This window comes from Citrus sinensis, chromosome 7, assembly GCF_022201045.2.
Source record: "Citrus sinensis cultivar Valencia sweet orange chromosome 7, DVS_A1.0, whole genome shotgun sequence".
In the NCBI taxonomy this organism is placed as follows: domain Eukaryota; kingdom Viridiplantae; phylum Streptophyta; class Magnoliopsida; order Sapindales; family Rutaceae; genus Citrus; species Citrus sinensis.
In genome coordinates, this window is record NC_068562.1 from 2,991,730 (window position 1) to 3,018,759 (window position 27,030).

The window sequence follows — 27,030 nt, forward strand, 5'->3', positions numbered from 1 at the left end:
TAAATTATAAATAGAGGTTATTTATGAGATAGTTTTGAAAAATGGTTATTTTTCCTTATTAAATAGGGTTTCTTAAAATTCCCTATAAATTCATACTTTTCCTCTTCCATAACCCTTAGTCCACGACGTTTATTCTTCTTCTCTGCTGCTCTTTACACTCGTGCCCAAATCCTAGGATTCAAACCTTTGTTTAGGAGAGAATCAAAGTAACGGGTAAGTAATTCTCCATATTCGCAACATATTTCTAATCACTCTATCTAGGGTTTATATTGGCACGATTTTAGATGGTTATAGATCATAATGCATGATTTAGAATGTATTTAGGCTTTGTTTAGGGTTTTGATTTATTATAAGTTTAGTTAATCAATTCTTGACGTACGTATTAAGCACACAGGATAATTCTGGACAGCATGAGTATCTCGAATTTAAACCTATATTTTCTGAACGAGTTTGATATGTGCATACACGTGCTAGTAGTGGCAACAAGATGGAAAGTGATAGTGGGCCTACTGGCAAGATGGAAGACTTAGTCTAGTTTGTTTGTTCAGTCATTAATTATTGAGTCGGTTATTGAATAAGTCTTGGGTAGTAGAGTGGTGCTATTTTGTTGCCTATTCTGCAGCATTTCCTATTTTCCAGCTTTGTTGTTATTTTCTCTTCCATGTATGGCTATATTTATAGCTTGAATGAATTCAATAAAGGCAAGTAGCTTTATCACCAACAGTTCCCACTTTGTCTTATTCCTTTCTACCCTTAACTCCAAATTCCTTCGTATCATTGGTATCAGAGACAGGTCCGACCATGGACACTCGCGGCAAAACAAATGCAGAATTCTGCAACGAGGTCAACGAAATCTTAGCACGACACGATACCAGTTTTGATCAGGTGAATGCAGTCTTACAGGAAGTGTTAACCGAGCTTCAAGCTCTTAGAGCCTCCCATAACCAAAACACTAGCCCACGTGATGACTCCTCACACCCACATACTTCTCGTTCTAACATTATCAATGACCACCCTCATCAACACCTCAAGTTGTCCTTCCCAAAATTTAACGGAGACGACCCAACTGGCTGGATTTACAAGGCCGAACAGTACTTTGATTTCAAGAACATTACACCAGCACAACAAGTTCAACTAGCCTCCTTTCATTTAGAAGGCATCGCCTTGCAATGGCACAGATGGTTGACAAAATTCCGTGGACCACTCACATGGGATGAGTTCACCAAGGCTGTTCAACTTCGATTTGGTCCAACCGACTACGAAGACCCGTCAGAAGCTCTGACTCGTCTTAAACAAACCACATCCGTAGCAGCTTATCAAGAAGCTTTTGAAAAGCTTTCCCACCGAGTTGATGGCTTGCCCGAGAATTTTCTCATCGGTTGTTTTATTGCAGGACTTCGAGATGAAATTCGCATAGATGTAAAAATTAAACAACCGCGAACCTTGGCAGATACAATAGGAGTGGCTAGGCTGATCGAAGAACGCAACCAACTGCAGAGGAAGCCAAACCAGCAAACTCGTTTCCAACCAGCCTCATTGACACCAAAGGCCTCACCCAACCCCACAGCTGGTGTGCTAGGACCTTCACCAACCCAGCGTATGAACCAAAGCTCGAATGCTCACCCAGCAACATTCCGCCGAATCACCAATCAGGAGGCACGCGAACGACGAGAGAAGGGATTATGTTATTACTGTGACGAGAAGTTCATTGCTGGCCACCGTTGCGAACGACCTCAATTATTCATGATCGAGGATTTCCCTCATATGAACACTGAGGATGTTGAAGGCGCTCACCCAGAACAAGAACATCATGAAGTTACACCAGAAATTTCTTTTCATGCAATTGCAAGAACTGAACACCCACAAACCATACGCGTTCTGGGCAAGCTGAAAAACAAGAATGTGATGGTGCTAATAGATGGTGGTAGTACGCACAACTTCATTGATCATGCTATAGTCTCTAAGTTTGGGTTACCAGTGATCCGGGATAAGAAATTCGAAGTCATGGTTGCTAACCGTGAGAAGATAGAATGTATTGGACAATGTCGCGGTCTCACCCTCACCATTCAAGGATATTCCGTTACCGCCGACTACTACATTCTTCCGTTCGCGGCATGCCAATTGGTCTTAGGTGTATAATGGCTTGAAACTCTCGGACCCATCAAGATGGACTACAAGCAGCTCACCATGAACTTCAAAGTAGAAGGGACCTCCCAGACCTTCCAAGGATTGAGACGAACCAGCATCGAAGCTTTGTCTGACAAGGAATCCAATGGGTTACAAGGCACTGGATTATTTTTCCAAATAATTCCTTCCACCACCAGCAGCAGCCAACCAAAGTCCTACCCACCTGAGATAGGCCAACTCCTAGCAAAATTCTCCCATGTATTTGAATCACCCACCAGCTTGCCTCCAAGGCGGTCACATGACCACCAGATCCCATTGCAGCCGAGCGCAGGACCAGTGAGTGTGCGGCCATATCGATACCCTTATTACCAGAAAACTGAGATAGAGAAGATGGTAAAAGAGCTTTTACAATCTGGTTTGATACGGCCAAGTAACAGTCCGTTCTCTTCCCCAGTTTTGTTAGTAAAGAAAGCAGATGGAGCCTGGCGTTTTTGTGTGGACTATCGAGCTCTGAACGACATCACAGTTAAAGATAAATATCCAATTCCTATTATCGATGAGCTATTAGATGAACTCCATGGGGCCAAATTCTACTCTAAATTGGATTTACGGTCTGGGTATCATCAGATTCGGGTGCAGGAAGATGACATTCTTAAAACAGCATTCCGGACACACGAAGGCCATTACGAATTTATAGTGATGCCATTTGGCCTCACTAACGCACCAGCAACCTTTCAAAGTCTCATGAATGATCTCTTTCGTCCCTACCTCCGGAAATTTATTTTGGTTTTCTTTGATGACATTCTAATATATTCAAGATCATGGGAAGACCATCTCGCACATCTACAAATTGTTCTCCAAATCCTATCAACTAACAGTTTGTTTGCAAAAGAGTCGAAATGTCGATTCGGTGTTTTACAGGTGGAGTACTTGGGCCACGTTATTTCGGAGCAAGGCGTATCGGTTGATCCAGCCAAAATACAAGCTGTCATTGAGTGGCCAACACCAACAACAGCAAAAGGGGTCCGTGGGTTCCTCGGTTTAGCAGGCTACTATCGGAAATTTATCTGTCATTTCGGTAGTATAGCAGCTCCCCTGACCCGTCTCTTGAGCAAGGATGGATTTCAATGGAATGAGGTAGCAGAGATGGCCTTCACACAATTAAAAGAGGCCTTGACGTCACCACCAATTTTACGCCTTCCCGATTTTACTCAACGATTCGTGATTGAATGCGATGCCAGCGGAATCGGACTGGGTGCAATTCTTACCCAAGAAAATCGACCAGTGGCGTATTTTAGCCAAGCACTGAAGGGTTCGGCCTTATCTTTGTCCACCTATGAGAAAGAAATGTTAGCTATTGTCAAAGCAATCAAGATATGGTGTCCATACTTGCTTGGGAAACCATTTACAGTCCACACTGACCAAAAAAGTCTCAAGTACCTACTGGAGCAACGGATTACTACACCAGCACAAACACGATGGCTGCCAAAACTACTTGGTTATGATTATGAAATTGAGTATAAACGTGGCCCTGAAAATCAAGGTGCAGATTCTTTGTCACGTGTAGTTGAATTCCAAATTTTATCCATTTCCAAACCACGTGCAAATTGGTGGCCAGTGCTTCAAAAGGAAGTCCAACAGGACTCATTTTATGAAGAATTATTACAAAAAAACCCTTCTCCAGTTGCCCACAAGTTGCTCCAACATGATGGAGTATGGTTCAAGGGAAACCAAGTGTATTTGAGCCCCAACTCATCCTTGATTCCAAAGATAATGGCTGACTGCCATTCGTCACCAATTGGTGGGCACTTTGGGTTCCATAAAACCCTCTCTCGTATCAAACAGAGTTTTTTTTGGTCTAATATGCGCCAGATGGTGAAGGATTTTTTGCAGCAATGTGATATCTGTCAGCGGTTCAAAACTGATTGTATGAAGCCGGCAGGGTTGCTTCAGCCGCTACCTGTCCCTACTCCAATATGGACTGATGTCTCGATGGACTTTATTGAGGGGTTACCATCTTCTAATGGATATACTGCCATCATGGTAGTCGTCGACCGCTTGACCAAATATGCTCACTTCGTTGCCTTGAAACACCCGTTTACTGCTATAATTGTTGCCAAGGCATTTGTTGCCAACGTGGTTCGCCTGCACGGTATTCCGACATCAATTGTCAGCGATCGGGACAAGGTGTTTATCAGCTCCTTTTGGCGAGCATTGTTCCAGCTGCAGGGAACCAAGTTGTGTATGAGCTCAAGTTACCATCCTCAATCCGACGGCCAAACCGAAGTTGTCAATCGAACTTTGGAGCAATATTTACGCTGTTTTGCAGGTGACCAGCCGCGGAAGTGGCTCGAATGGATTCCCTGGGCCGAGTTCAGCTACAACACTTCCACTCACTCCTCCACCAAGATGACACCCTTCGAAGCTGTTTATGGAATTCTGCCGCCACGTCTATTAGCTTATGTACCGGGTACTTCCCACGTCCAAGCAGTAAATGCGTACCTACGTGACCGAGATGCTATCCTACGTGAGCTGCGACATAACCTTCTGCTGGCTCAAGACCGGATGAAATGTCAAGCTGACCAACACCGGCGCGAGGCCTCTTTCCTTGTGGGAGATTATGTGTATTTGAAACTCCAACCATATAGACAGATTTCTGTGGCTTTTCGTTCCTCCATAAAGCTCACCCCACGTTTCTTTGGTCCTTATAAAGTCACTGCGAAAGTTGGTCCGGTGGCTTATAAACTGGCTTTGCCTCTTGGTTATCAAATTCATGATGTGTTTCATGTCAGTTTGTTAAAGAAGCATTTGAGACCAGTCACTGCAACGTCCACCCAACTTCCCCCTGTCTCAGATACTTCGACTGTCCTTCCACAACCTGAAGCCGTTTTAGATCGACGAGTGATCCACAAGGGTAAATATCGCCCAAAATCTGAAATATTGGTGAAGTGGGTCGGTGTACCAGCAGAAGATGCCACCTGGGAGAATGAATGGCGTTTCACCAAGTCATATCCTGATTTCATCCTTGTGGACAAGGATCCTTAAGCGGTGGGGAATGATATGTGCATACACGTGCTAGTAGTGGCAACAAGATGGAAAGTGATAGTGGGCCTACTGGCAAGATGGAAGACTTAGTCTAGTTTGTTTGTTCAGTCATTAATTATTGAGTCGGTTATTGAATAAGTCTTGGGTAGTAGAGTGGTGCTATTCTGTTGCTATTCTGTTGCCTATTCTGCAACATTTCCTATTTTCCAGCTTTGTTGTTATTTTCTCTTCCATGTATGGCTATATTTATAGCCTGAATGAATTCAATAAAGGCAAGTAGCTTCATCACCAACAGTTCCCACTTTGTCTTATTCCTTTCTACCCTTAACTCCAAATTCCTTCGTATCAGAGTTTTCTTATGAAATTTATATTTCTGGAAACTAGACATGTAGGGCTTCTTGATTAAATTTTATTTCATTAAATTCGACTTCGTTTTCAATTTTATATGTATTTTCGAAATAGAAACCACTGCACTGGAAAACTGTGATTCTAGCATTGCGATCGGATTCACAAGACTATTTGTACCATCAAATGAACTCGGAAAATTCTGAAAGTTTATATGTAGGTTAATATATGTGTCTAAAATTCCCAGTTTTAATTTCATAATTTTCTGATTAGTATTTTATTTTATAAAAATCACGGAACCCGTTCTGTTTGGTTTAGATTATGTGAAAACAGTTTCGAATTTGCTGAGAAGTAAATAGTTTTTAAAATGTTTTTGATATCGGATCCTCTTGTAAATTTTACATGGGGTACTCATGGATGTCCAGAATAGTTCCATAGAATATTATATCATTATGAGTTTTAGATTAAGAGTTAAAATTCTGAGAATCAGACTTGTACGGGTATGAATTAGAAAATCAGATTCTTAGAATAAGTTATTAATTGTCATATTTTGTATTTGTTCAAGGTATTGAAGGTGATTGAGGCTCTTAGAAGCTTAGAGGTGTGTTAATTCAAATTCATTTGTCGAGGTAAGTAACTTCATTCCTAATGTACTGGATATGTATAAGTATTTTGATATTATTATTATAAGTATAAATATTTTTATACTACTTAAAGGATTAATTGATTTTGATAACAAAATTAGTTTTATGTAAATGTTTTCAAACCTAAATTCTTTTTAACAAAGTATTTTATGTTATATTATCGTGATATATCGTTTTATGAAATTTATGGATTATGATACATGTTTTAAACAAAAGAACGCTTGCAATATTTTTGTATCGATAGACCTAGTATGATAGAAATGGTTTTACTTACCGAGTTGACGGCTCACCCCTCGTCATTACTTTTTGCAGATTAAGTTTCTTTTGAGAGGTGCGCTTTGCTTTGGAGTTAGTAATTTTTCGTTTCTGTTTGCCATTTGAATAAAAGGAGGAATAGACTTGTGTTTCTATTTTATTATTTCTATTATGAACGTGTAATTTGAAGTTTGAGATTTTTGTTATTATTTTTATATCCTCGGGAGAGATTTTTTAGTATTAGACGTTTGAATTTATGAACATATTTACCCTTCGATTTCGGACTGGGGTGTTACACCATACGTAAATGAAAAATCTTGCCTCACCCAAAAATGATAACAAAACAAACGCTGTGTTTTTAGTACCGTCCATCTCTCTCTCAACGTACTAGCGTTTGGATAAGTAACAACTAACAAAAATTAATTGCAGTTGACCTTTTTACTGGGATTTTTGATTATTACAACTCACTCACTCCTTTTAATTTCTTTCCCACTTTTTCATTTATTTACTCTTTTTCTTTCTATGTTCGCTTTCACCTTCCTCTTTTTTCAAGCATAAGCATTCAGATTTCAATTTCAATACCCTTTTCTTTTCTCTTGTTATTTGTACCTCCTTAATCCTTATCACCTCCTAAGGTTCATAAAGCTTAGGAGTATTACTTCAACAAATCCTATTACCACAATATATATATATATATATATATATATATATATATATATTTTGGGAATTTCACACACCATCAATCTACCCTTGTATCCTATTTCATACACAAATACAAATTAAATAATTTTTTTTAATTTCCTAATTTTTTTAATCTATACAAATTATATATTTTTTAAAGTACATACATGTAAATTCTAGTTCGTTTAGACTTTAGATACCTCCTAAGGTTCATAAAGAGGGAGTGAAAAGCAATTAAGAAGGCAATGACTATGTACAGTAGTAGAAATTGGCAATTTTGTTGTTCGTTTAGACTTTAGATAATATATTAATCTATTCATTTCATGTGTTTATATTTTTCATTTAATCCAGTCGATCGTCTCATTTATAATTCATCGTTCGTTTTTTATCTCGGAACCTTAAACTATATGTAATCCCTTTATTATTAATTTATTATTGAAGTGAAATCTCCTCCCAAAAAAATGACAAGAGGGAAAAAAAATCTTAATCACACGAAAGTGATAGTAAACAATTGTACATCATCCTATTCCTATCCAAAAAAGGAAATTTGCCACTAATAATAGTGATGCGGCAGCGGGGCGGTTTCTGATGAAATTGTCTCGCAATTATGGAAACTGGAAGCCTGCTGGCAGATATACAGAGTCTGTAACGTAGCAAGGTCCATACGTATATATATGAATTGGACCACAATCTGAAATCGACTTTGTCGCCACTCCAAATGAAAATTGTAATCATATTTGATAACAATAATTGAAGGTGACCACCATACGTCTCTGTCCCTCTTTCCGTAATCGTATTTGATAACAATAAAATTTGGTTCAGTGCTTTGGGTCATAAATAATCAATAGCAACGATCGACCGATCACTACTCACGCACGTGACCCCTGTATCACCATTCACCGGGTCGAATTAGTCCCGTGCTCTGCGTCCTCATTTATGTTGCTTGATTTTCTTAACCTCGCCTTGCCTGCCGACTTGCTGATTGTTGAATAAGTTAACGCATGCGGACTGAACCACGTGTAAAGAACCGTTTGAAAACGCAACCACGCCGACGACGTATGATATCAAGGAATGCAATAAATAATAGTAAGGATTGGATTGGATTGGATTTCTTTCTATTTTGAATTAGATTGGCCACCCAGGAAAGATCTTCTCATTGAAGTGGAGATATTATTGTATTATATAATAATAAAATTAATCACAAATCATAACAATATTAGACTATTATTTGTGAGCAATGTCTTCTAGTAGAATTTGGCAAAGCTCTTCAGGCTTTGAAAGCATGACCATATGGCCAGCTGCAGAAATTGACACAACTTGTTTAGGATGGTAATCCTCGATCATCGCTCGCTGGAAGTCCTCTTTCATCACTTCATCTTCTTTGCAGATGACATAAACTCGATCCACCGACCCGAACTTTTCTTTTGTCAACAGAGATTCTTTGGACAAATCTTCCACGAAAAACCCCGTTGGTCTGACCAACATTTTGGTCAGTTCCAAATCCTGCATCATGAAAGTGAATAACTAATTAATTAGGAAAGACACAAATTCAGTTACCCATTAATTAATGCATGAGGCCGAGGTCTAAGTGGCGAGATGTGTGAGTAGTAGTTCGAGTTCCCATTTTGAAACATAAAAAATCAATTCCTCTCTGAATTAAAGAATAATTAAGTAGAAATTTTCTTCCCTCTTGCGAAATGTCATATTGACATTTTTTTAATATTAGCGATTATTAACGAAAGTAGAAAATTTGAGCAGTACTTAAAAAAAAAAAAAAACACATGCGATGGAATTTTGTATGCTTTTAATGAAGAACTTGTTGGTTTAAAAAATTCGGTTTTTAAATTTTTATAAAACCTTTTGAAGATCGCTCTCATATAATATATAAGAATTCGTATTCTAGAAATCGTACCTTGAAAATCCGAGTTGGCTTTTTCCGCTGAAGTGATTTAGGCTCTTAGATCACGATCCGCCACCACCACTCTTGTTAGATCACGATCCGTCACCACCACGCTTGTTAGATCACGATCCGTCACCACCACGCTTGTTAGATCACGAACCGTCACCACCACGCTTGTTAGATCATGAACTGTCACCAATGATCTTCCAGGTTATGACTCAGGTTCGATCTGCACTTGACGTGTGGGCGCCTTTATCACTACCAAAGCAACTAGCACGAGAAAATTTTTCTCTCAACAATGGAGAGAAAAATCTTATTCTCTGATCTATATAAAGTGGCTTTTTTCTTTTTTTTTTCTTTAGAGAAAATAAGCCTTATATATCTCCCTTTAGTGAAAATCCTAGGCTCCAAATAATGCCCTAAATAAAACTCACGTTATTTTCTTTTTCAATAGGGGACCCACCTTGTAAAATAACATAAGGCCCCTTATACAAAAGCTAATTAAATGGAGCCTCCCACTAAATGATATATTTAGGCTTTTGACCTAAATAGCTAGTTATCTTACTTATTAGTCCAGTAGTGGTGCAGTCAGTTAAATGAGCTAACCCGGGGATCATTTGGGAACATACAATAGTGGCTACAATAATTAGGCCTGTAATTAAACTAACCCAATTATTTAATTCTAAATCTACTCCACTAAAAGATTGGAACTGACTTCCATAATTGTATGCTCGAATAATAATTCGTCCCAAGCCACATTGATTTCTTTACTGCACAATCCTTTGTACCACATCGTTAATTAAATTGATATCTCAACTGTCCAATCAATTTAATAACATCTTATTCCTTGATCCTTACTGGTTTTCTCTAATGATCATTTTCAACATACTAAATATGTTGACACACTCTGGCCAGAGAATTCTATGATCAAGTGCCGAAAACCTATCAAGAGATGTGTTGTACAAATTCTATATTGTTAATCCATAACTCTAATACTCATAATTGCTCCCACCAAGATACCGGGTAATCTTGACCACAAGGATGTGTCGTGCCCATTGGTAACTCAAATGGAATAACAATTACAATCATGAAATCATAATTAACTCAAGATTAAGATTACAGTAAAATCAATGCCTATGAGATTTAATAAGTCTGACAGTTATTACAAAGTTAATTAAATCTCACATGTGATCCTGTTTAATGTAGTCGTACTACATCAATAAATTCATACATGATTAAGACAAATCATTCAATGAATTTATTATAGTCTATACCTAAATAAAGTGCCCAACTTTATTTATCAACTGCGAACTAAATTTATTTAATCATAAGATAACTTGTATTTATGTCTTTTGTGAATCCACATGGTGATCACATAAATACATATAATATGATTAAATGGACTTTAATACAAATATTAATGCAATTAAGATATTTGAATAAAATACCTCATTTATTTTATTAATCAGAAAAATTGTTTATTACAATTAAATAAACACATATGCTTTTAAAGAGCATATTTTCCCAACAGAACTTGATGGCTTGCCTCTAACTGGCAGCACTTGCAAAGCACGATCTTCATGTACTCTGGTCCAAAGAGAGCTGAAGTTGGCGGATTTTCCAAGCCTTTGTTGAATGTAAATTGGCAATCCAGTAAAGACTCCACTGGGGTCCTGTTAAAATACTGACAACCACACCAAACACGTAAATAATTAAAATCAAATATGCATTTTTTTATAGATATTATATTAACAAATTAATTGATTATATAAAAAATTAGAAAAATTTCTTTATTTCTTGTATGAGAGCTGCTGGTGGAGACTTGTAGTGAGGCATATATGCGGAGATAAACATTGCAACCGATATTTTCTCATGAAAATTTTCCATGGCAAGAGAAATACAGAGGCCGCTGTAGCTGTGACCAACCAAAATCACCTTTTTTTCTTGTGGTAAACAGGCCATGAACTCCATCAGCGACTGCAAATAATCTGAAATGGAAGCAATTTCATCATCGAGCCGCTTGCTATTGACCCCAGAAGATCCAAGGTCTATAGCACTCACATGGTGACCGGCAAGTTTCAGAAGGGTCACGACTTTGTACCAACACCAGGCTCCAAGGCAAGCTCCATGAACTAACACAAAATGCTTCCTCTCCTCCATCGCTACGAAAGTCAACTCTTTCCGTAGCCTACCTTTAACTTTGGGGCTTTCAGCGGAGATTCTAACTCCAAAAACGATGGGTAAGTTTTCTTTTCTTTTCGGGTAATTTTTAGGGACCTCTCTTGAGGTTTGAAGTATTAACACTTTGATAGAATGTATTAATACAATTACACATACTTCCCTCGCCGTCAATTACCAGTTAAGTTAACCGTTAGTTGACTGTTAAAATTACTAAAACACCCTTCCCGCAAAAATAATAAATTATTAAATAAAATGGATGAGAACCGATGGATACAGGCAGCTGATGAATTGCCATAAAATATAATCAATCTTTTCACCAACTACCACAGCTTAAAATAAACCAAAAAAGAGAATGCAATAGGAGTGGCAAAGAAAAAAAGGAAAAAAATTGTGGAACCAGCACGAAATTATAAAAAATTCTAATAGGTGCCGAAAACATGCCAAAGTAGTTTAAAATAAAACCACTATATCTCTACAACTAGGAGATGCCATATAAGCTATGATTTTGTTCGAGTCTCTCTAGTTTCCAACTGCAAATTAATCAATTATGGACGATGATGACGAAAAAGAATTCAAAACAAGGATAAGTCAAGAAAAAATATTGAGAAAAGATTTTTTTTTTCTCTCTTTTCATTCCCTTGCTCAATGCAGAACAACTTCATAACAATGATAAACCCACTAATTTTTAAATCAAAATTTACATAAAGGCTAAAGCTTTCTATCATTACACTTTAATTAGCTCAAAATGAAGAAAATCAAAACCCACAGTTGTTGAAATCAACATGCACAAAAAAAAATTCAAAATACAAAGAACCCATTTTCAGGTTTAATTAACCCAGGTTCAACAAAATCATCTACATATTATCTCTTTCTCACTCCTGTCGCAGATGAAGTCGTTTGCCGTTGTTACTCGCTTCATGGAAGACTTGGGCCACCATCAGAACTCATCTTGTTCGTAATTGAAGCTAAACTATGTTTTAATCTTGAAATGGTTTTGGGCAAATGCAGCCGCTTTTTCACAACCTTAGGAAGGCGAAAATGGCTGGGTGTTGCTTCGATGAAAGAGAAAGCTAAGTGCAGGCTTTATTTTGTGAAGATTTTTTTTACTTTTGTCCACTGGTCATTACACACCAGTAGATAATAGAGTAAACCAAGCAAGATTTCGCAGACATCAAGAACTTAAAGCTTTAATTTTGAATTATTTTGAATTTTAAATAAGCTTTTACATATTTATCATTTTATACTAACACCATACGTATTTTTATACTAACGACAAGGGAGGTGTGTGTAATTACATCAATACATTCTATTAAAGTGTTAATACTTCAAATCTCAGGGGAGGTCCCTAAAATTTATGCTTTCTTTAATTTTGAAAGTGATTTGTCCAAATATACATATATAGTAATTTTTCAATTAGGAATCCCGGTCTTCAATGTACTATATTTTATTGTGTATTAAAATTTAATTTTTTTTTCTTTTAACTAATTCTTAATTTTATTAAAGTTAAAGAATTCTAATTGAAAAATCACTCTATATATAGTAATTATAATAATAATATTTTGGGTTGTCTTTCATTTTGGGTTATATTTCCCCAAAAAAATAGTAATAATAATAAATACCAGATGTAATCGACAATCGTTCAGTCTTTTTCTCATGTCCGAAGTGGCCCCTGTGCATCCGCGGCTTATATTTATATCACAATTTCTCAGTTTTGATTCAAATTCATAATGAAATCAGAACGAACACAATCTCCTTCACCTCAAATCTTCTAACCCTAAACTTGTTTCCTGCGGACCTCAGAACATGAGTATGGATGACTTCGCCCAATAATCAAGCCTCCAGGCTTGAATCCTAAAGTCCCGAAAATGAAATGCCCATCAGCATCTGGGCCTCTCTCCCAGGCATGTGTCTGCCGTTGGCCAGGAATTCTTTTCCTTTTTAAATTAGTTTAAAAAGAGGCAGCTTCGTTTGTTGTTTTCTGTCCTCCAATACGACCCGTCAATCACCACACTTTCGATTATAGTTTATTTTAAGAATCCAAGTTGATTGATTTAAATGCCCAATTAGAATTACTTCTGCACCTAAACTTACGCAACAAGGGCGGGCCGAAAGATCAATCCAACAACTTCAAGACTCTTTTAACACTTCGAAAATAAATTAATAAATAAATAAAGCAGCAAAGATGACTGAAGCATTTTTAGCCAATTAAAATAAATCTCTGCAGTAGAAGGGTTATCATCGGTGAGTCTATACCACACCAATTTTTTTTTTTTTATTTTAAAAAAAGCTCATCATTTCCCCCCCTATCAAACCCATTTTGGAAAGAAACAATGTGCAGCACCTTACTGTTGACTCCGGTTTATTGAAAAATGTATCAGAATAGTATTTACAGGCAAATTAATCACCACAAGCAGAAAGAAAAAATGAAGATTAAAGTATACAAACGGACAACATTTACACAAATTGTGCAATTAAACATGCTCTTATCGTTTGCTTCTCATATACAAGGTTAACAACTCCAATACTCCTATCAGCAGTACTATTAGCAGAATTATACCATTTTACCTTCAGAGTTTGACAAGTTATTCAGATCGCTAATGCTGATATTCAGCTGAGCATGGTTGGATGCCCGGTCTGGAGCATTCTCTTGATCATATCCATCCCAAAAGCAGAATCCGATGAACTGAGAAACAGAAGCACAATATTGGTTCACACATAAATCAGAGATGTTTCTTATTAAACAGATTTGACGACAGCAACAACTTCTCATAGATTGATAAAACAAAGACATGTCACCAAGGGCAGTTATCTTTCTGTGTTGACAAAAATTCATTACTCAGACCTCTTTATCAGTCTCTCTCCCCCCCCCCCCCCCCCCAAAAAAAAAAATAATAATAATGTTGCTAGTGTGCAAACAGATCTGTTTGGTAAATGGATATATACAGGACATGGAGATGCGCCTTTACTTCCAGATGAACTATACTACTACATTACATAATTGGCTTTAATTATTAAAAAAAAATCAAATAAACTAATAACAGGTATGAAAGAAGGGTTGTACATCAGGTCGGAAGATTGGGAACTTAGAAATCATTGCCCAAGCAATCAATTATACTTCAGATTTCGTAATCACATAAAAAACAGCCACGTTTATGGTAAAAAGGGACAATAATTCAGAACAAACTTAGCATTGGAGACATTTTGCAGAATCGTTAAACAAACCTAGTAAACAATCAGTCTCACCTCCATCAGGATATTTCTCAAATGACCTATCACAATTTGTGTGTATTAAATTTACTTCACATAAAGAATTCCAAATTTCTAGAAGCATAAGCAACCTACCCTCTGCAGTCAGCCTTCTAAACAAAAATGCTTCAAGGAGCCCTCAACCAAAAGAAAAAGAAAATTTACTTGTTTGGTGATTTCAACAGGTTGGACCTACGATTATCAGAGTCCAAACGAAAAGCCAATGTCCACACCATTTTATTTGCTCCAAGGTAGTTGGGTATACTAATGCAAGGGTAAGGAATCAATATTTGGTGATGGAAAACATTGCACCAGCTAACAACCCATATCAGATCTTACTTTGGTCCATAAAGAATCAGAGGAGCTGAACCAACAATGCAGGACAAATGTCACAGTATGATTCATGTTAGACCTTATGCCATGTAGAAATTTTCTCAACTCAACCTCATGTAAACTATAGTCTTGGACATTATACTGCTCCTAAAGAAATTTTTCTGTTGAACAATAACATTCTCTGTGCTAATATCCTTCCACAATGATGGTGACCGTAAATGAAAAAGATAACCCTTGAATACTACCGACCCTCTTCAGTAGGCATAAATCTATCCAAAATAAATTATATTGCCCAGATCACCCATGAAACAACAATCGATAAACACAGAAAGTGGCTTCAGTCACACAAATTATAGTAATATTAAGTTCGTTCTTGGATGAAACAGCCACCAAGTGGGAAAAACAGTGAACATAACTACAACTTTCATCCAAGATTGTGTGTATTCTTTCTCCCTCCCTATCCGGTTCTTTTTCTTGCTTGAACAATTTCAAAGACAATTCTTCTACTGCATTTGAAGGAAAAATAAGGGTTCTAGAAATACCTTTCTTCTCGAAATAAGCAGCAGAGCAATCAAGTATTGGATCACATTAATGGTCGGAAAGAAATCACAAGCGGAAATCCTTCTTTGCTCACAGTATAAATGTCCTTTTTTATGGATTGTTCAATGGTCTTAATTTTAATCTTCACGAAGAAGAGAAGAAGATGATTTTTAACAATTTTTATGTATCTCTACTCTTATTCTTATCATTAGAGAGATTTTAGCCAGTGGAGGAAGTTTATTTAAAATTAACTTCCCTCTCAATCTTCATAACCGTACATGGTAGTTACCATGTGTGGGTCGGGTCAGGTCGGCCCATCATGGGCGACCCACCCATCCAACAGCATTAAAAGAAAAAAGTCAAAAACATGTATGTAAATTTTATTACAAAATCATAGCAACAAGAGAAGTAAACATTATTAAAGTTCAGCAAACACGCAACAAAAATTTTCAAGAAAATGTACTGAAGCTTTATTGGCATCATTTTGCTAAAACAGTCACATAAAATTCATCCAAACCTAAGCCACTGTATAACTTCGATCACAAGGGATAAAGAAATCCTTTGAAGCAAGAAGGCTAAGACAATCAAGAGGTGGGGAAAAATCACTCACTTTCCACATATAAGCATGAGCGATAATAACAAAACTACCACATGAAAAGTAAAATAGGCCTTCACATTAATGAAGAAAAAGCTATTAAAGGAGAGCTGACCTTGGGATGGTTATTTCACAAGGAAAATAGATGACACCCTCAGAAATGGAAGGAACATGGTCTTTTTTCTCATTAACAAATTTTATTATTTGAAATAAAACATCACGAAGAGAAGCTTCAAGTGCTGCCCGGCGAACGCTTCTCTCCTCAGATGCGCTCTCTGTATTCAAGGATATAATGAGGGAAAATAAGAAGCATATACCTTCAAATAAGTGAGACATCAAATATTCTTTAAGTTAAATCCATAGTTTCAGTACCTCCAGGGTCGAATACAACTTTGGAATGATGAGACTTGTTGGAATGAGCTTTCGGGAGTTGGGCCACATTCAAATTCACATACCACTGCTCCCAGTATAGGCGTTCAATTTTGTTAGTGAACCATGATGGCTGTTTGTTTTTTACTTCATAGAAAGATAAACATATCTGCATAATTATTTCAGAAGTTAGTAAACAAACAGATATGGCGGAGCATAAACCTCAACTTAGAAGTAATCTAAGACAAAAAGCCCTGCATGAATAATTTTTCAAGTCAAGAAAAATATGCTAGACTTAAAATGCCAACATAAATAAATTTATTTTATTAAGTTTTTTCAATCATTATTTAAATTTATTTAATTTAAAATTATCTATAATGTTGAATTGAAAAAAAATGAAAGTATAAATAGTAATTATGTGATTACATTAAATAAGTTAAAAAGTTGAAGGGGTATTTTTGGAAGTTTTGGTTTCCAACATAAGGGGAATTTGAATTCTTCGCTTCTTGGTGTGGAATTCAAATTCCACATTATAATGGATATTAATTTCTAATAGACGTTAAATTATTACACATTATGTCAAACCAAACAACGAAAATAAAAAAAAAAGATTTTATTGTCATGTTGTTTCTTTATTAAGGACACTGTAGTTACTTATTTTGTTTAGATATTTTTCAGTTTAATGGGATTCAGGAACTTTGCTCTATGGCAAGATGACCGTGACAATTCAAAGAAGGGAGGACCACTTAGGTGATGTTTGGTTTGAAGAAATGTGAGAAGATGAGAGGAGAGGAAAGTGGAGGAAAAGAGAGAATAGGAGAGGAGAGGAGAGGAGAGGAGAGTACAAAACTTTTCTAATATTTGGTTTGTTACATAATTATATAAAGAAAGGAAATCTCTAATTTTTTATTTAGATAATTTTAATCTTAATAAGCGTTAAGCTTTCAATATTTATCATGAATATAATTAAAAAAAATTAAACAGCAAATGTTAGAGAGAGAGTTGGGTCACATGAGAGAAACAAGTCAACCCGAACCTGAGAGCCCGACCTGAAAGCCGTTTTTTATTCCTGCCACATCACCGGTAATGGAAGGTACTGATCAGAACTTCAAGAGCCAACCATCATTCCCCATCCATCACTGCCGCCGAATATTGCCGGAAAGCCTCCAATTGAAGCGTGAAAAGCTGCGGATATCGCTGCCTCAAATTGTCGAATTTTCACCTTTTTCTTGTCACGTCGTCGCCGTGGTTTTGTCTATCAAGGCTGCCACTTCCATTTCCGACCATCCATAGCCACTAGCAACCGCCAAATCGTCGCCAATCAATCAGATTTGAACAATATACAACCATTTTTTGATCTCGACGATGACATAGTAATGTTGATCGTTGATCGGCAAGTCGAATGACAGTCGCAATGAGTAACACACACCAGTGACACCGGCGTCAGTCCTACCATTCAGTGACTGTCAATTTAATATTTAATATTTAATATTTAATATTTTTCTATTAAATAAATAAATAAATTTATTTTATTAAACTTTTTAAATCATTATTTAAATTTAATTAATTTAAAATTATCTATAATGTTGAATTGAAAAAAATGAAAGTATAAATAATAATTATGTGATTACATTAAATAAGTTAAAAAGTTGAAGGGGTATTTTTGGAAGCTTTAGTTTCCGACATAAGGAGAATTTGAATTCTTCACATCTTGGTGTGAAATTTAAAATCCACATTATAATTTATATTAATTTCTAATAGATGTTAAATTATTACAAGTTATGTCGAATCAAACAATGGAATTAAAAAAAGGAATTCAAATTATTTTTCTCTCCTCCATTCCCTCCTTTTAACCAAACACAACCTTAAAGGAATTTCAGCCAGTCCAGTATTTCTCAAGAATAAGAAGAAATGGTAAAAATGAGATCCTTTCAATCTATTAAAGATGCATTTGTTTAATTGGTAAAAATGAATGGAAATATTTATCAGAACAGCTGAGACAGATGTTCTGAAAGAGCTCTCCAGTTCGTCAAAACCCTTGGGCCAAATTTGTGTTGATATTTCAATGTTATTGATTTATCATATAAATCTTTTGAACAGTTGATGAAGGTAAGGATATTTGCCCACTTTTTTAATGTGCAGTTAATATTCATGTTTTCTGATCTGCTCATTGTGGAAATTTTTCTGGTGTCCTTGTAAAGGAGTCAAACGAAAGAGATCTCTGAACTCATTTCTTTGACTTCATCTTTTGCATCCGAATTTTGTTCTTCTGCTTGTGCAGCATGAGAATGAGTTTGTTGAGGTTGTTTAGGGCTGGATGCATTAAAGTGTGTCTTTATGAGGATTGCACGCGCCTTATTTTGGCTATAGGAGTATTTTGTCTATTTCCTTATGAGGATCAGGGGAACGGGTACCTCGCAAGGGCAGAGCTGTCCTTACTGTTTTCCCCCGTTGAATAATCTGAGAAAGATTTTTCTTCTAGTCATCTATTGGCCATTTTTTCCTTGCCACTTTCATTACAACCAACGAGAAGTTTATGTTCAATGTGTGTGATATGACATCTTTGGCCATTTTTTACTCGTGTCTTTGACTTTACCTAACAAGTAACATGACTTTTGCATAGCAATGGGAGTACTTCAAGCTACAGGGCATTAAACTACTTTGTGGGGCCAAAGGAAGTTTTCCAAAAGTGGAAAAATAAGAGTTAAACCGCAGGGAATTGGGCACAATTTTTTATTTTGACTGTATTGGAATTGTTTTAAGCTGAACCTTGTAAAATTTTTAATAATGAATGAGGGGTTTCATTTTTAAGAAAAGCATAACTATGCAGAAATATGATCAACTGATTTTTAAATATCTGAGTTAAGTGAGGAGGCATGCGCCCTCACCAAGAACACTACTGTGTGGCTCTGTTGGTGAAAATGAGGGTGTCGTATCGGTTTTAGATTTTATAATCTATACTAGACAATAGAACCGCGTTTCACGCGGCTTTGAAAAAAATTTAGTATTATTCTTTTTTTTTTTTACTTTACACTTGATGAAACTGATAAAAAATATGAATTGACTTTTTTCTTAAGATGAGACAGCCTTATAAAAAACAAAAAAAAACTATTAGCCAGCAATACAAATAAAGAAGCAACGCAAGATAAAGAATAAAATGAGAGAATATATTATAGAGTGATTTTATTCATTCCAATTGTGTGTGTACAAAACAAAAAGATGAACTCTCCTTTTATAGTTACATAATCACTCCATGAAATTAATGAAAAATTATGAATCATAATTCCTTATGAGATAGTGGGAGTTATAGGGAAGTTAAAAGTTGTTAATGGGAGATAGTGGGGAGACTAAGAGATATGTGTTATGAACATCTACATTTATTTTAATAAATTCATAATACTCCCCCTTGGATGTTTATTACAAAAAATATGCATCATTAAAATCTTTATATAATTGTTATTATGTAACAACAATCAAATTAATTATGAGAAGATGAAAAGCCAAATCTAAAAGAAAATTTCTCTATTTATTAGATCATAGAGAATATACAAAAATGAGAAATGGTGATGCCACATCACCTCCTCAAGACTCAGCTTTATATATATATATATATAGATATATAGATATAGATAGATGGGTCAGAGAGACAGATTGTAGTATCTTTTGGTGGTTAATTGCGGACAATTCGATTACGCAAAGCCATTTATTAAACTCGGTTCTTTCCCTACGCTTCTAGGGTGGAATCTTGACATGACTTGATGTCCTTGCACTTGGTTATGTTATTTTTCCCCCCTCCTTTGATAAGCTATGTTATGTTAATCAAACAAACCTATTCAATAGTCTTTTAAGTATTATTAATGACGCGAATGACCCAGATTGAATGACTCTAGTATCTAATGCAATAACGCTTTATTAACTATCGAAAATTTCCTTTATTGCTTAATTTTTCCAAAATTTTTACCCTTCTTTCTCAACCCTTTTATTTATTTTTATCAAACTCCATTGTCGCAGAGAAAAAAAAAAACAAAAAGATTCCAAATCTATTTTTATCCATCTCTAATATTTAATTATATCACAACGAATACATCTTAGTCGCTTCGCTTTCAAAATTCTGAATGGCCGGAAAATATTATTCAAAAGATTTCAGAAGATGTATCATATTATGGTGGAAACAAGTTTTTTTTGAAGGACAAGATCAATTAAGTTAAAGAATTTGCAAGTTTTAATCTTGTATTTAAACTCTGTTGTTTTCAATATTAGGTTGCAGCATAATAGTTACAACTTACAAGCATACTCTTAATCTGTATCAGTTATGTTTTTTTATGGTCCATATGCTTTAAGGGCTGCATGAATAACTACAAATATGTGAGTTTTGTAATAAAAAAGCGTGCAGTCAGATGATTTGACTTTTGTGGAGGAGCAGTAGGCAGGCTTATCTTGAACTTGGAACACTCATATCACTGAAGTTATATCATGTCTACTGTCCAGCGAAAAATACACGATTAATTCCCGAGTGTATCACGTCCGAGTGAATGCATAAAGACAACAATAATAAGCACTTGATTTATTTATGCGGCACAATAATACAAGAAGTAGCAGAATAATGTGATTTGAGCCTTGCCGTCACGACTTGGACATATCACACCCACGAACAACATTAATTTAACCGCAAGAGGCAAAGAGAAAACGGAGAAAGCACTTGATTTATTTATTTGTATGAAAAGCTTCTGACAAGATTAATTTTATGCATACTTAAGAGAAATCTGAGACAGACAATCGCAAAGTTTCTGTGGCTCGGAAAGCATTGCCATGTGATCACCGCCCTTGATCTCCATCACCTCATTAACGGGATAGTTTTGGATCATCCAGTGCTGAAATTGCTTAGGGAGACCAATATCCTCTTCGCATACAAGATAAACTCGCTTAACAGATCCGTATCCTTCATTGCTGAACTTACTTTCCTTCGATAAGTTGTCTATAAACATTGATCCTGGCCTCACCAACATCTTGGCCAGCTCCAGATCCTTTCAATTAACATAATACATAAACAAATTGAATGAATAGGGTGATATGGTATAAAAAAAATGTTCTACGGCGACAATTAATTAATTCTGACATGTGAGTAGTAATAATAATAATAATGATAAAGTTTAACATGATTTGCATGGTGTCGCTGTCGAGATATGGGTAGGATACAATTTGACAAAGCACAATTGCACGTCCGATGAATGTGATGCGCAGTAAATTAATTACCTCAGGAGGACAAAGCTGATAGATCTTGATAGTCAAGAACTCGCGGCCGAAAAGCATGGAAATGTGAGATGGATTTGACTCGTCACATTGTGAAAATTGAGTGTCCAACCAGCTGCCGTCCTCTTTTCCCATCTTCTCAGAATACTACTTTTCAACATGCACATAAAATCCAACAAATTAGAACAAAATACAGTAATCGCAATTAATTGACTGGTTAATTAAAGAGTTACAGATCAGTATCAACTTTAAACACGCATGCATCTCAAATAAATGTGATGATCAGATTCAGATGAGACGAGAGAGATGCGGGAACCTGCTCCAAAACAAAAGATGGGCGGTGTGTGGTGTCAGGCATGAATGCAGTTACGAAAACAGCCACGGAGATTTTGTGTGGGAATTTGTCAGCGGCAAGGGCCAAAGTGACGCCCCCAAGGCTGTGTCCGACAAGTATGACCTTTTCTTCGGCAGGAAGTGATGCCAAAACCTCCATCAAGGGCTCACTGTATGCCTGGAATGTGTGCACATCCTCAATTCTCTTCATGTTGATGCCCGAGGCGGCTAGGTCCACCGTCGTCACCCGGTGACCCCCCGCCACCAGCATTGCTTTCAGTTTGTACCAACACCATGCTCCATGGTTTACTCCATGAACTAGAACAAAATGCTTCTCTTCCATGCCTACTACTTCTTCCATTTTCTTTTCTCTACTTAAGTAGTTATTTATAATGCCTTCTCCCCTTTGTGTTGCATTTATTACACATACACACTGATGACGCATCGTTCATACTCTTCAAATTGAATTTCAGAATTTGGGTGGGTCCCAATCTTACCAATTCAATTACGAAACACTTTACTGGTCCCAAACTTAAATCCAGCCATTCATTTGATTCAATCTAAGAGCTTAGATATTTGTATACGTTATTAAAATTCTATTGTAATCTAAAACAAAATGAAGGGAATAATTCCTATTATGTAAAAATAAAAAATAAAAGTTTGAGTACTATTTTTAATCTATTAAAATTTTTTGGTCAAATTTCATAAGTAAAAATTTTGAATGATAGTAATATGCAAGAATTGATAATGAACAGTAAAAAGTTAGAGAAAGATAAAGTTGATTTAACAAGAAAGGTTTGAAAAATTGAAAGACAGATAGATTAACTTAGATTTTGATCAACGTTACGTTAGAGAAAGAAAATAGTTAATTAATGGTAAGTTTGTGATTTTTGAGAATTAATGAATTAAAATAATAATTTATCATTTGACAATTAATTTAACTAAAAAATGAGTGTTGAAGGGAAATTAGTGAGTTCAAATAGCCTCGCTTTTATATATTAGATTTCTTTGCATCGTTATTGATTCTTGAGATAAGGGATTCAATGGTTATTGAAAGTAGAAGTTTTGTGGGTACCATTTAGATCTAGTTTAATTAGTAAAATCTCTTGTGTAGAAATAAGAGGTCAAGAATTTAAACCTTAATTATACGGGTGAAAAGAAAATTTGATTGATTTCACAGTATAATAATATTTAAAAAAATTTCAAAGTTGACAACAAGCTGAATAGGACAATTAGGGATGGCAAAACCCCGGGCCGGGTCTGGGTATTACAATGACCGGACCCTGCCCGGAGGCAACCGGTCCAGGTCTGGGTCCGAGCCGGGTTTTAATCTGGGTACTCGAATTTTATATTTTTTAATATTATATGTGTATATATTTTTTATTTTTTGGTAATTTTATAAGTTTTAAATTTATTTCAATAAAATTTGACATGAAAATATGAACTTTAAGTGTTTAAAACTTTATATATGTATAATAAATAAGTCAAATAAATATATATTTTATAATTTTTTTTAATAAAATCCGGATTCCGAGTTTATCAAGTGATGTCCAAGACCGACCCGATTTCATACCCGGATCAGGTAATACCCGACCCACAACGCCTGGGTATGGTCCGGGTCCGGACCGAACGGATATTTTTACCACCTCTAGGACAGTAAAACATCTATTAACGTTTAGCATTTAAAATACGAATTATTGGATATTACTCCTTATCGCACAAAATTATATGCCAATTAATTTTTAAATGTTAAGTGTTGTGACATATGAGGTGCGTCTCTCTAGTGTTTTCCATATAAAGTGAATGATAAGATTATTACAAATCTGATTGAAAGCGAATATTCACAAATTATTGCTTTTATTGAAAGACAGGTTTAACTGGATCCAAAAATTTTTAAAAAAGAAAAGAAAAAGATGGGGGCGGCGCGGGGGAGGACCAGTTTAACTAAATGATTGAGCAATTTCCAGTAGGCATTTATGAAGCTCTTGAAGCTTTGGAAGCGTAACCATGTGATCAAAATCAGATCCTTGAATAAGCTTCACATCTTTGGTTGGGTAATATCTCAATAAACCATGTCTGAAAATCTTCCTCGAAAAGCTTATCATTAGCTAAAAGCAGCTCATGACTTGGTCTTAACAGCATCTTGGCTAATTCCAAGGGCTGCATCCATTGTGACAGAATTTAGCCATAATATAATAATAATAATAATTAATATTAATCATGCTTTACCTCTTTTGGGTGCAACGGCGCCAAAAAATAGCAGAAGTTGGTGGGTCATCTCTTCCATGATCAAATGAGAACTTGAAGTCTGGTACAGTATCCATTGATTTGAATTTGAAGAACTGTTTCGTGAATGCACCCAACAAACGAAACAGACAGCTAGCTAGCTATTTGCATGTGAAACACGCATGATTAATGTTTAAGAGATACATTAATATAATGTAATTAATATTGATTACTTCTTGTACTAGAGTTGCCAGGGGATATTAAATTAGGCATGAACAGCTACTAAAATTTTGTCCGGGAAGCTCTCCATGGCTAATGAAACTCCGAGACCACCATAAATAACTGTGACCCACTAAAACATCGCTGGCTCCTCTTGTGGTAGAGAAGCCATGATGAACTCCATCAACGGCAAAGCAAGTACCATGTACTAGAACAAACTGCGCCTTATCGTCCTTCTCCTCCATTTTCTTTAATTTCTCCGATTAAGCTCGGTGGATGACGAGTGTGGGGCGGCAAATATAAAACGAAGCATAGCATTGTCGTTTTCTCATCGACCAATTGAAAGCTTAATCCCACAACCACAAGCTCCGATCCAACAAAGTTTCGAAGGAATGATCACACGATAATCGGCAAGCTTATTGTTTCAACACTAGCTAATAGTAAGACCCACGTCTGCCCCTTGGACTTAAGCAGTGTCTCCAAAAAAAATTGAATAATGCATGCTTCATATTTCAAATTTTGTTCTAAAATGTTTGCCTCAAATATTGCATTCTTCAAGTGAATGATGAAGTAAAATTATCAATCAAAATGAAATTCATGAAAAAATTTCGTAATTTGCTTGACGAATGACATATGACATGACATCATTCACCGTCAAAATTTTAAAATGAAAATTAATGTCATGACATTATTCATAAAATTTTCATGCATGCGTTCAAGCTTATGCTCATATATTCCTAGTAAATGTCATTTTTTAACATATAAATTGACTAAATTTAATTTGTTTGAGAATTAAATTTTGTCTAATATCAATTTGTGTGTTAAAAAGTCATGTATACCATCATTGGATTTTTTTTTGAATGCTGTAACTCCAAAAAAGAAATAATTCTTAAATATTTGTAATTAAACAAATGATAAAAGTAATTTTTATGAGGGGCGAAAATGTCATTCTTCTTTTAACTTTGATATTCATTTGTTGACTATTGCTGTTACAGAGTATTACTTCAACAAATCCTACTACCACAATATATATATATATTTTTGGGAATTTCACACACCATTAATCTACCCCTGTATCCTATTTCATACACAAATACAAATTAAATAATTTTTTTAATTTCCTAATTTTTTTCAATCTATGCAGATTTTATATTTTTTAAAGTACATATAGGCAAATTCTAGTGTTTGGTAAATAAATTTTACTAAATATTTAACCCTTCTTCTTCACGAATGATTATTTCTACACTATAACTAATATCAACTATTTTAAAAATTATATCATTACAAAATGGCCTTCAGTACAAAGACTTTAATAATATGAAAATGAAGAGGAAGTGAAAAGCAATTAAGAAGGCAGTGACTATATGCGATAGTGGAAATTGGCAATTTTATTGTTCGTTTAGACTTTAGATCATATATTAGTCTATTTCATTCCATGTGTTTATATTTTTTATTTTATCTAATCGATTGTCTCGTTTATAACTCAGAAACTTAAATTATATGTAATCCCTTTATTATTGAAGTGAAATCTCCTCCCAAATAAATGAAGAGGGAAAAAAAAAATCTTATCACACGAAAGTGATAATAAACAATTGTACATCATCCTATTCCTATCCAAAAAAAGAACTTACCACTAATAATAGTGATGCGGCAGCGGGGAGATTTCTAATGAAATTGTCTCGCAATTATGGAAACTGGAAGCCTGCTGGCAGATTTATGTATATATGAATTGGACCACAATCTGAAATCGACTTTGTCACCACTCCAAATGGAAATTGTAATCATCTTTGATAACATTAATTGAAGGTGACCACCATACGTAAATGAAAAATCTTGCCTCACCCAAAAATGATAACAAAACAAACCCTCTGTTTTTAGTACCGTCCATCTCTCTCTCTCTCTCTCAACGTACTAGCGTCTGGATAAGTAACAACTAACAAAAATTACTTGCAGTTGACCTTTTGACTGGGATTTTTTATTATTACAACTCACTCACTCCTTTTAATTTCTTTCCCACTTTTTCATTTATTGACTCTTTTTCTTTCTATGTTCGCTTTCACCTTCCTCTTTTTTCAAGCATAAGCATTCAGATTTCAATTTCAATACCCTTTCTTTTCTCTTGTTCTTTGTACCTCCTTAATCCTTATCACCTCCTAAGGTTCATAAAGCTTAGGAGTATTACTTCAACAAATCCTATTACCACAATATATATATATATATATATTGGGAATTTCACACACCATTAATCTACCCTTGTATCCTATTTTGGCAATTATGGAAACTGGAAGCCTGCTGGCAGATATACAGAGTCTGTAACGTAGCAAGGTCAATATGTATATATATGAATTGGACCCCAATCTGAAATCGATTTTGTCGCCACTCCATATTTGATAACAATAGTGGAAGGCGACCACCATACGTCTCTGTCCCTCTTTCCGTAATCGTATTTGATAACAATACAATTTGGTTCAGTGCTTTGGGTCATAAATAATCAATAACAACGATCGACCGATCACTACTCACGCACGTGACCCCTGTATCACCATTCACCGGGTCGAATTAGTCCCGTGCTCTGCGTCCTCATTTATGTTGCTTGATTTTCTTAACCTCGCCTTGCCTGCCGACTTGCTGATTGTTGAATAAGTTAACGCATGCGGACTGAACCACGTGTAAAGAACCGTTTGAAAACGCAACCACGCCGACGACGTATGATATCAAGGAATGCAATAAATAATAGTAAG

At 35.7% G+C, this 27,030-nt stretch overlaps 2 protein-coding genes across 7 annotated transcripts in view; one reads left to right on the plus strand and one right to left on the minus strand.

The window, feature by feature from the left end:
- LOC102614294 (uncharacterized) overlaps positions 1-27,030 on the plus strand; it is a 54,203-nt gene that overhangs the window by 13,291 nt on the left and 13,882 nt on the right. The window contains exon 12 of one of the 6 annotated variants that reach the window (XR_008056668.1): positions 16,995-17,040. The exons of 3 other annotated variants lie outside the window; for them this stretch is intronic. The gene's annotated coding sequence lies outside the window, so the exon portion shown is untranslated. Of the gene's footprint in view, positions 1-16,994; positions 17,101-27,030 lie in introns of those variants that run through there. 2 more of the 6 variants (XR_008056666.1, XM_052444904.1) reach the window with 2 other exon arrangements.
- On the minus strand, positions 20,946-22,240 carry LOC102613503 (salicylic acid-binding protein 2-like). Its single transcript, XM_006466598.4, has 3 exons — positions 21,828-22,240; positions 21,515-21,658; positions 20,946-21,285 (listed from the first exon to the last, which is right to left on the minus strand). Exons 1-3 carry the CDS (start codon positions 22,203-22,205, stop codon positions 21,004-21,006), a joined length of 804 nt encoding a protein of 267 aa, XP_006466661.1. The 5' UTR covers positions 22,206-22,240; the 3' UTR covers positions 20,946-21,003.